Raw genomic sequence first — 10978 nt, forward strand, 5'->3', positions numbered from 1 at the left:
TGCTTTCATAAGAAGAGTTCAAAGTGCTCTACCAATATGAAACCAATTGTATCAATTATTACCTTCACAGGACATATCCAAACCTGGAGATGGTACCCAAATCAATGTAACAATCCTTGCTATTCCGACACACCCTCTAAATCAGTGGTTCTCAAACTCAGTCCTGGGGGCCTCTGTGAAAGCTGGTTTTTGTTACAAGCACAACTGCAATCCTAGAATTTTTGCAGGCTTGTTAATATTTCTTAATGACACTTTTCATGCTGAGGGATTATTTATGCTCTTAAAACAGATTATATCAGAAACAGCTATGCTTTCCATGAAGAAAAAAAGTTACATATTTATATTGTACCTAATGTACTTCATTGCAAGTGATTACAGAAAGAGAAGTAAAACCTTTTTAACTGATCAAATTAAAGACTGAGGTGAATCAACAGGTTCCTAATTGGTGAAAGAGTGGACACTTGGGCCTGAAAATTAACCATGTGGTAGAGAATTCAAAGACAAAGAAAATGACAATGCACCAAACCTGCAATGCGTTAAGAAGTTTAAGGAAACAATTATGAAAAGACTTAAATGTGCCTGCTCAACAAACTTAATTGGGCAAAAGGTTGGTTGTCATGAAAACCAGCATAAACTACAATCAATGGTTAATTTAATTCATTGATTTGCTAATTAATCTACACACCTTGATCTTTAGGCCTTAATTGACAGATTATTGAAAGGAAACAACAAAAACCCAGAAACACTGTGGCCCCCAGGGAATTCCGTTTCTCAGTCATTCAAAAAATTATTTTAGCACTGCAAATTCAGTAGTCTTGGTTTACTTAGTAAATATCTTAGACAGCAATGCATGTCACACTTTCCTAATGATCCCAGACCAACATCTATAGAGCACCTTCCATTACATTACATTACATTACAGGCATTTGGGAGACGCTCTTATCCAGAGCGACGTACAACAAAGTGTATAACCATAACCAGGAACAAGTATGACGAAACCCCTAGAGAGAAGTACCGGTCCAAGTACAGGGAACAACCGCATAGTTCAACTTGGACCCTGATGGTTAAACTGATTAACACTAACAACGAGAACGGCAACAACGCAATCTATGGAAAAATAAAAATAAATAAAAATACAAGTAGTCGTTAAGACAGGCGCATCAACTAAGTAACCTATGAAACAGCTGCCTAGTTACAACCCTAAGTTTAGTCATTTACAGGGGGGAAGGGAGGGATGGAGAGAGGTGCAGCCTGAAGAGGTGGGTCTTCAGTCGTCGTTTGAAATTGTTCACAGTCTCAGCTGTTCTGACCTCCACAGGCAGGTCATTCCACCATCGTGGGGCCAGAACAGACAGGAGACGTGTTCTGGAAGTGCAGTTGCGAAGAGGGGGAGGTGCTAGGCGTCCTGAGGTAGCAGAACGGAGGGATCTGGCTGGCATGAAGGGTTTGAATATCTTGTGAAGGTATGCTGGGGCTGATCCCTTGACTGCCTTCCAGAACAAAACATTCAAATGACCATGCATGTACGGTTTAAAAGTTGTCAGGACATTTATATCAAGAATAAGAGTTTAAAGCAGTGGTCTCAAACTCAGTACCATGGTGGGCCCTGTGTATGGTAAAATCGTAAATGCACTGTATTTATATAGCGCTTTACAATTGATGCCTCTCATTCACCCACACACACTAGGGGTTAGGTGTCTTGCTCAGGGACACTTCGACACACCCAGGGCAGGGTTTTGAACCGGCAACCCTCTGACTGCCAGACAACTGCTTTTTTTTCCTCCTGAGCTATGTTGCCCCAGCAATACACTGGTTATTCCAGCCTCAGATCTTGATTATATAATTAGTTCAATTATTTGCTGAATTAGGGATGCAGGTTTGCACATAATGGTGACCCAATGTCTATGGTGACCAGCATTGTCTAAATAGAAACTTGCTTATATTCTGTGCTTCAATGCGGTTAAATGTATATGGCTGAATGAGTAATTGGACTCAATTAAGGCAGCATTAATTGGTTGTAATGAAAACCTGTATACACACATCCCTCCATGGCAATGAGTTTGAGACCATTGGTTTAAAGTCAATGATCGGCCTGAAAATAAGAAAAGTATATGTCAGTGGTCTCCAACCCTGGTCCTGGAGAGTCACAGGGTCTGCTGGTTTTTGTTTTCACCTTAAAATCAGCACCCAGTTGAGACCCAAGACACCAGGTGAGTTGAGTTAACTGTGTAATCAACTGCTCTAATTGATTCATGAAGTGCAGAGTCACTATGGAAACCAGCAGACCCTGTAGCTCTCCAGGACCAGGGTTGGAGACCACTGGGATATGTGAATAAGGTGGGTGGATTCTTTAGCACTTGAATGAACCATTGGTGCCCAGAACACCCAGAAAACCAGAGGATACTGTGGCCCTTTGGGACTGGAGTTTGACACCTGTAATTTAAATGATTATGACCAGAGCTGCCCAATCCTGTTCCTGGGCTGAATCCAAATATCCACACTCTAGACGAGCAGACTCGGACCTTGTGGACTTTAGTCTGACGTACCGTGAGGTTGACTGAAGTGCTCAGCATCATCACGTGAAGTCTGCAAGAGCACAGGGCTGAGAGGGTATGAAATGCACTAATGAGACAAGACTTCAGACCTCACTCGTTGCCATGGATATGACCATTTTATGAGTTTAAAATAAACAAATAAATCAATGTTTGCAAATACATTTGGCTATATGTATTGTGTTGAATACCACAACCACTTTGTTTATTTATCCATTATGCTTTATTATTATTATTTTTTTTTAACCTTGACATCTTTTATATCAACATGAGTTTTGGGTAATCCCACTGGCAAAGTCTGTTGAAGTCTGCACCCAAGAAGGCTCTGGAGGTCCGCACAAGCCCCCTTGCGGACTAGATTAATTGTAGAATTGGGCAGCCCATGCCGCTCTGGATTTCACTGGGAACGCGCCCATTAAGCTTACAACTCTGCAAGTGCAGGGAAGACCAAACATTTGGATTCAGCTTTGGAGATCTCCTGTCCTGTATGTTTTCATTTCAATCCTAATTTTGCACATCTAATTCAACTAATTGGCAGCTGAACAATATCTCTAGGTGTTGAATGAGGTGTGCTTTGATAGGGTTGAAGTGAAAACCTACAGGACAGTAGATAGCCAGGAACAAGTTTAGCAGCCCCGGACTAACTGGACAGTCTAAATTTCCATAACTATGAATGTGTCAGTGAATGGTGTGTGTGCCCTCTGATAAATTGGCGACCTGACCAGTAGACTCTGGATCATTCAAATAACATGTTTGGGAAAAATAATTGGCCTACAGCTGCTACTAGAGTAGTTTATATGGATGCATAAATCAGGCCTATATGCCCTCATTATTTAGTAAGGAATGCTACTATAATGAAATGCAAAAATCCCCTCTCAAATTTTCTTTATGTTTAAGGCTATTTGTTTAAGGAGTTCCATATAAAGGCCTTTAGGCCAGATTTTTTAAATCTTTTTGAGAAGCAATTTGAGTTGCTAGAATGTATGAAAGATGCTAAATATAGGCTGTCATGAAGTCATTGGTGCACATATGTTTATTGAAAATTCAACATTTCCTTTTGATCAAAGCAGCAAGCAAAGTCCCAAGCACAGCGACCGTCACTCCAATAACTGGCACATATGGGAATGTAGAATCTGAAGAAAGAAGAGCTTATAAATACATTTCTCCACTGCTACAAATTAAGCACCAAGCACTCACAATTTCACCTTGCCTTGCACTCACTGTATTCTTCCATTTCATTTAATGTTTCATTCAAGTCTTCAGATTTGCTACCTGGAAAATAGAATGAAATAAAATGAAGGTAATCATTACATTACATTACAGACATTTGGCAGATGCTCTTATCCAGAGCGACGTAAAACAAAGTGTATAACCATAACCAGGAACAAGTATGACGAAAACCCTAGAGAGATGTACCGGTCCAAGTGCAGGGAACAACCGCATAGTTCAACTTGGACCCTGAAGGTTAAACTGATTAACACCAACACAACGAGAACGGCAACAACGCAGTCTATGGAAAAAATACAAGCAGTAGTTAAGACAGTTAATGCACCTAGTCACCTACGAAACAGCTGCCTAGTTACAACCCTAAGCTTACAGTCATTTACTGGGGGGTAGGGAGGGATGGGGAGAGGTGCAGCCTGAAGAGGGGAGTCTTCAGTCATCGTTTGAAATGGGTCAGTGTCTCAGCTGTTCTGACCTCCACGGGGAGGTCATTCCACCACCGTGGGGCCAGAACAGACAGGAGACGTGTTCTGGAAGTGCAGGTGCGAAGAGGGGGAGGTGCCAGGCGTCCTGAGGTAGCAGAACGGAGGGATCTGGCTGGCATGTAGGGTTTGAATATCTTGTGGAGGTATGCTGGGGCTGATACCTTGACTGCCTGGTATGCTAGGACCAATGTTTTAAATTTGATGCGAGCTATAACAGGCAGCCAGTGGAGGGTAGTGAGCAGGGGAGTGACGTGGGAGTGTCTGGGGAGGTTGAAGACCAGACGAGACGCAGCAAATGTATTCAGATTGTGAATGAATGAATTCAGTCTTACCTCTCACAATGCCACTGTGTATGTTTGACACATTCATCTGCCCATGGTCTGTGGAAAATGTAAGCTCAGTTTCATCTAAGACTCAAGGCAACACCATGCAAATACTGCAATGTGGTTAGGTCCAACTCACCAAAATACCTCCTGGTCGCAGTAATGGATCCCACACCAGACACTTGTGGTTCCTCCTTCTTGTCAGTGTATAGTCTGGCCGTATCATTTATTAAGTAAATGCAATTTACAGTAAGCCTGAGTGTCATAAGAACCAAAAGAATACTTATTCAACTTAATGCCATACATAACAGCAAAAACGAATACTGCAAAATGTGTGGTAACCCTGCAATATTTAAAAGTGCAAGCAATCTAAGCATTCCTTCAGATACTAAAAGGTTTTTTTTAAATAGTGAATAGTGAATGGCATGCCCTTTCCCCTACCTGAAAAAAGGTCTCTCAAATGACTAAAGGACAGACAGAATCAGCCACTCATAACCAATCCATGCACATGCAGCAGGACCAATCATACTGGACAAGCTATATAATCAAGGTGATTAGAGTACCTGAATTCAGGATCCCTAGTGATAGCTGCCTGGTGGGCTGGAATCATTTCCCTATTAAACACCACTTCATTTTCATAGGTCAAGTAGTTGCCATTAACCTGAGAGCATACAAGAAATGAATGTATAGGAGAACAAAACAGTAAGAGGGAATTCACAGAGACCTGCTAATCTTGACAGTAACAGATTACATTTGGCCATTTGTGAAATGTATGATTCACTCCAATGATCTGAGCTACTGCTATGGGAATGCATACTTAGCCTTAACTGGTTATGGTGGAATGCATTGATGTTATCCCTACCACCCACCAAATTAGAAGTTATATATGGATATTGTAAGAAAAAGAGAGGAAACATCTTGTGCCAGATGTACCATAATTCTGGTTCCACATGTGTTCGCATGAAAAGTAAAGAGAGCTCGAGTCTCATCAGATTCCTTAGGTTTGCAGAGTTTGTCTAGAAGAGTGGTTTGCCATGGATCCACTCTTGGTAATGTTGTGGTTGTGCTGATCACCACGGTGACTACTCCATCGGGTGCACACACTGTGGCAGCACAAAAAAAAAGGCTGAACTTGTCTTACACATGGCAAGAGAATGCTTTTATATAGATAAGGTACAATATTACCAATGAGCTCATTTGTTTTGAAGAGGCAGCGCTTCACTATTGTTTCTGCAATCTTCTGAGTTCTGATGTCTCTTGAGACAATTTCAAAAGTACCAAAGAATTGCCTCAAGTTGATGTCCTGAGAGAGAAGTAGGAAAACCCAATAATAGTACAAAACCTTTTTGTTGAACAGACTTTTATAATGTTACTTCCAAACTTCTTAATGATACATTGATGATCACAACAGTTATCAAATGTCATAATCTGTTTTACTAATATTCAATTACAAAGGAGCATTAAAGCATTTGATTAAATTTGCTATGCATCTTATTCCACAATTATTCTAGTTTTGTGTACACAAAAGCAACATCTGTCAACAACAGAAAAGGCCAATATATAGCACGTTTGTGAGTCTCCTCCTGTACACATACTGCAACTTCACACACATCACAAAATGAAACACAGAATGTATGGTTATGCAACAGTGCAATGTCATAGTGGATACACTTATGTATTTATGTTTTAAATGTTCGATTACCTCATATGCATAGCCAGTGGTGAAAAGAGGAACCTCCAGGGTCATGCTCTGGCTGTTATTCAACAGGATGTAGCCATGCTTTGCTGCCAACTCAGGAGTAAGGGCATAATCTCCAATACTGACCTCCCACATAGACCCCAGTTTCTTTCGGTCAATCTTGAAGATGATTCCCTTCTCTGTGCAGACCGCATTCAAGACAGGAGGGACTATTAAGACAGATGGAGATACAGTGATTGGAAGCCATTCATTTGCAAAACATACTACTGTCGATTGCAGTGATAAACTTAGAATATATAGTCAATTGTTGTGACTTGCAGTAATCCTTGTGCAGAGCCACAACAGATGCTGGATGATAGTATGGATCTCTTTGCGGCATGATGTCCAGAGTGTAGGTTATTTCCAAGAAGAACTGAACAATGCCCTCTCCCAAGTGCTGTCAATGAAGATACTGGACAGTTAAATTGGTTCTCCCACAAAATCATGACACTGAAAACGTTTCTCATATCCTTGAACTCAAAGTGTGACCAGAAGCTGCACGAAATGGAAACAATTAGCTTACCATCTTAAGCACAATGGGGTCATCAATAGGAACCCTGATAACACAGGCATGGGTTCCATTAGAGTGAGGGACATTTGTGATGGGATAGCCACTTTGAATTGCCTCAGGCACAGTAAAGGGCTCTCCGTTGAGGTTCACTGCAGTCAGGTCCACATCATAAGGAATGTTTCCCAAACGCACAGTGAAGATGCGCTCCTCAATTACAGTTTCTAAAAGACACAAAGATAGGAAAGTTGCCCTAATCTCCAACATGTAGTCTATCCGTTAGGTGCTTCTCATCATACAAATCTCTCTAATGTGGTACTTCAATAGTTACAATGTTGTTCATTTTTCACATCTGTTGACTATTACAGCAGTATTTTCTATGCTCCTACAAATGACTTAAAAGGTCAGATTAAGTTACTCACGGTCGACTGTGAATGGCACCCTGCGAATGTACGAGCTCCTCACGACCCTAAAACTGCGATGCTCTGTCTCTTCAAACATATCATCTGCCCAGAGGTGTTGAAGGTAGAATCGGATCGTGTACCGACTGTGGTACTGGTTATTAATGACACAGCTCTGAAGTGAATGAAATATGAAATGCATACATGTGTAAATTAGTTCCATGAAAAATAAATAAATAAACCAACTCATGGAAACAGAAGATCAAACATAAACATTGGTCATGTTCTCCTCACCTCATTTACCCCTCCGAATGCCCAAATAGGGACAGAAACTGTCACATATGGCCCAGATATACCCAGCTTGTAGTTCGCAGTTTTCATAATGGCCCTGTCCACCACATGTCCATCCACACCCATCTGGATGGCCTTTTCCTCAAACGTGGAGCGAGATTGTGTCAGAGGTCGCATGACCTTAGGGACAGTCCATCCCAGATGTGAATCATTGAAAGTCCCTGGATCTGAAAGGTGAAGAAGTCAACCCAACCCACTTACGCTTCAAATCCAGCTCATGGACAGGTGACCAGACATTCTCCTCAAAACATTTCTGGTACATTTCAATATGAAATTTTTACATGTTGTGTAAGATTTTTTCCATCGCTAAACCCAGGTTATACTTGCATCCACTAAGTTTACAAGCGGGTTGCACTGAATTAGATAATGAGCAGCCAAATATTCTCTTATAAAAGGACAAGAACATGATTACTTATGGCACAGGCAGGAACTGTCTCGATTGTCACCAGGACCCAGTTCTGTCTGAAAATAACTGTGGCGTTGATCATCTCTACTTCAATGCCATCTACCTGTATACAGTAGGATTTAAGGTATGAGTGTTAAAATGAATTTTTAGTTGAGGTTGTAGGAAAAATAAATTTTAAACACTTCACCATTTGGATTTCTGCCAAGGTCTTGTTGTAGGGGGAACGGAAGACAATACGATGTGCAGTAGTAGTCACAATGTACCCCTGATTGCGGGCCTCCTCAAAAGACAGCAAGATGGGCTTAGCACCAGACCTCTTAATCAGGATTTGCCATTCTGACAGCCTTGTATCCTGAGGAAGCAAAAGTGGTTAGCATCAACAATAACACGGCATATGCATTATAATCTCTTCTTATTCCATTCCATATCCAGTCGGTTGCTCGACTTCAATCAATTAAATGATGCACCAAGGTACTTCATGAGGATAAATCAATTTAAGCATGGCAACCCTTTATATGAAACATGCCTCTGTCGCCTTCTATTGCCCCATACCATGTGTGGGACATACAGAAAACAGTAAACAAGTCATATAATATATTAACTCCAAAAAGCATTTCTGTATAGGTAATGCACATTTCCTCTATTAAATAACAAAATTACTTACACCAGAAGGAACCATGTCCCAGTCTTTTCTTGTGGGGGACTCTGAGAGCCTGAAAATGTTCCACCTGACCGACACCTGTTAAAACGAAAAGCACTTTGGGGAAAATGCAAAAGCACATAACAGTAATAATATGTATGTTAGTAAATACAAGAGTTTAAAAATAAGCCTGATTATGTTCTGGAATGATGTACTGCTTTTGCTATATCTCCCGCTTACCTCCATGTAATTCTCTTCACAAACCACCTCCCTGGGCTTCCAATCTCTGTCCAGTGCACAGGTGATCTGTGAGGGGTGTGTGGTCTTCTTCCCTCTCTCATCCAATTTTATGATCTGATAGTGCAGGGTGAACTCTGTATCATTCTACACAACAGCACAAGCATCAGCTAGGAGTAGGTGATCACATTAAAGCATATGGATATCTGATCATTGGGTATGCAGGGCCCCATTTTTAACTTTACGCCTGTACATTGCATGTTATTTGAGGGGTAAAAAACAAACAAACACACACACAATCTGTGGGCACATTACCTTACTTTCCACATGACAGGCAAAGTAGGACACTCTGAGGGTCATGAATCCTTTTGCATTGACTGTGCTTAAAGTGTAGCCACACTCTGCCGCATAGTTGGTCTCCAGCTTATGCACTCCATTATCTAAACATGATAGATTGGTAGCCTCAAACGTGAGAGATTTGTTGTAAAAGGCACCTACCATCCTACGAATGCTTCAAGTTGTTACAATACAACGACATAATGCAGTATATAAATGTGTAGCCCCACGAGAACACTGACGCAGTGGAAGTGCTCTATAGTGAACAGGTTCATAATGATCTCACCAACAATTTCAAACCAGAAGTCATTTCCAGTGAAGTTCAAGTCTGTCGAAATCAAGAAGTAGCGGTCTCTGCATTCAGCAACACTTGCACCTGAGAGGGAGGAAAGACTTGAACAATCCGTTCCTTGTTTATCGTTTGGAATTATAATAAAGCTTCCATCCGATACCAAAATGCAGGCTATGCCCTGTGGGGACTTGCCTTGCGCCACTACGTCAGAGTACACACTGGCCGAGAGAATCATGAACAGTGAGGTAACTCTAAAAAGAGATGAATTAGCGTGCTGAGAATATACGGATATCAACGCTAAATATTTTCGGAAACATTTAAAGATTGTCCAGCATTCAAAAATCCCACTAACCCCCGGAAGAGAAGTGATCGCATTATATAGTGTTTGAGATCCAGTAGCCTATTCGATACATTGATTTAGCCATTCGTCCCGAAAGTAAAATGGATCGACCCCGTGCGTAAACCTGCTTAGTCGTATTGGCCAATGAAGAGCAAACAAACCACCTGCAAGCAATTATGGACGTTTCTTCAGTTCTAAAGGTAATAGAGGTGCTGCTTTAATTTTCTGTTTGCGTGGATTAGGCTACGCAGGGACAATATTTTTGGTTTAAAAGTCCATTGGAATTTTGTCCAACCTTATCACAAGTTATTAGCTATTGAACTAGTAGGCCTACGGTTCCTCCTCCGTCTCTGACAGTGGACCTACACGAAATTCATTCAGTGTGGAAGCGTGTGTACACTGGTTTACGATAGGCAGTCTGTATATACCCTAGTTTAATTGGTAATCGGTAATAATCCGTAACATTGGGACCGATCGTGCACAGACCCCGGGGCAGCTGGCAGCGGGAAATGGCCGAGTTGGAAGCCTAAATTCTCCTAGCTGGCAAGTTAGTTTTTTGATTTCGTGCATATGCATCATGGTAGACATAAGTCACTCATGTGATTTATCATTTTATACCGATTTCTCAGTGCAAAACTGGTTATTTTAATAGTCATTTCGGATTATTTCAGTAATAAATTTTAGTATACATTATTTAATACTGTATAACCTATTCGGACCATGCAAAGTTTGTAAAGAAAAAGCAGTGGGTGTTTTCACATAGCTTTAAAAGTTGCCTACTTAAAAGAAATGAATCGTTTTCAGGAGTATAACGTATAACTTTCTGGCGCAGGAACCATAATGTAACCGTTTAATTTACGTCGCCCGCATGGTGGCACTGTCCGCTAAAGTGAAACAATATACACTCTTCATATTACAACCTTTACTCCATTTGCCAAATGCTTATCGTCTCAAAATATATGGTCAAAAATGAGGTTGTTGTCCAGATGGTTATTTTATTTTTCAAAAGCTGTTTTACTTATGTAAATTTGTGATTTATGTGTGGTAAAAATTCATCCTACCTATAAAGTAAAAGACCAATGACTTTCAGACAAATGTGTTCAAAGGAAACATTTTCATTCATATAGCAATGAGGGATTCTGGTC

General features: G+C 40.9%; 1 protein-coding gene across 3 annotated transcripts; it reads right to left on the minus strand.

Annotated features, from left to right (window-relative positions):
- Window positions 1-3566: 3566 nt before the first annotated feature.
- LOC118222747 lies at window positions 3567-10161 on the minus strand. Of its 3 annotated transcripts, none has more exons than XM_035408544.1 (20): window positions 9846-10161; window positions 9686-9744; window positions 9488-9577; window positions 9181-9305; window positions 8869-8982; window positions 8653-8727; window positions 8176-8340; window positions 7995-8091; window positions 7526-7749; window positions 7253-7406; window positions 6846-7054; window positions 6602-6719; window positions 6287-6492; window positions 5770-5887; window positions 5518-5687; window positions 5148-5245; window positions 4724-4839; window positions 4594-4641; window positions 3774-3824; window positions 3567-3685 (listed from the first exon to the last, which is right to left on the minus strand). In XM_035408544.1, exons 1-20 carry the CDS (start codon window positions 9866-9868, stop codon window positions 3597-3599), a joined length of 2349 nt encoding a protein of 782 aa, XP_035264435.1. In that variant the 5' UTR covers window positions 9869-10161; the 3' UTR covers window positions 3567-3596. The 3 variants fall into 3 exon arrangements, with proteins under 3 accessions (XP_035264435.1, XP_035264434.1, XP_035264436.1); XM_035408543.1 differs by having other exon boundaries at window positions 8869-9012; window positions 9846-10159; XM_035408545.1 differs by having other exon boundaries at window positions 8869-9012; window positions 9686-9767; window positions 9846-10159.
- Between the last annotated feature and the right edge of the window lie 817 nt (window positions 10162-10978).

Source organism: Anguilla anguilla, chromosome 3 (assembly GCF_013347855.1).
Source record: "Anguilla anguilla isolate fAngAng1 chromosome 3, fAngAng1.pri, whole genome shotgun sequence".
Classification (NCBI taxonomy): domain Eukaryota; kingdom Metazoa; phylum Chordata; class Actinopteri; order Anguilliformes; family Anguillidae; genus Anguilla; species Anguilla anguilla.

What these genes read in the sequence shown, in the direction of transcription:
- LOC118222747 (XM_035408543.1), bottom strand. Translation starts at nt 9,868, where the DNA reads ATGCGATCACTTCTCTTCCGGGG. An exon ending in GTGAAGAGAATTACATGGAG is followed by an intron (nt 8,728 to 8,868) that starts GTAAGCGGGAGA and finishes TCGTTTTAACAG; the next exon opens with GTGTCGGTCAGGTGGAACAT. An exon ending in GGCTCTGCACAAGGATTACT is followed by an intron (nt 6,493 to 6,601) that starts GCAAGTCACAAC and finishes CTGTCTTAATAG; the next exon opens with TCCCTCCTGTCTTGAATGCG.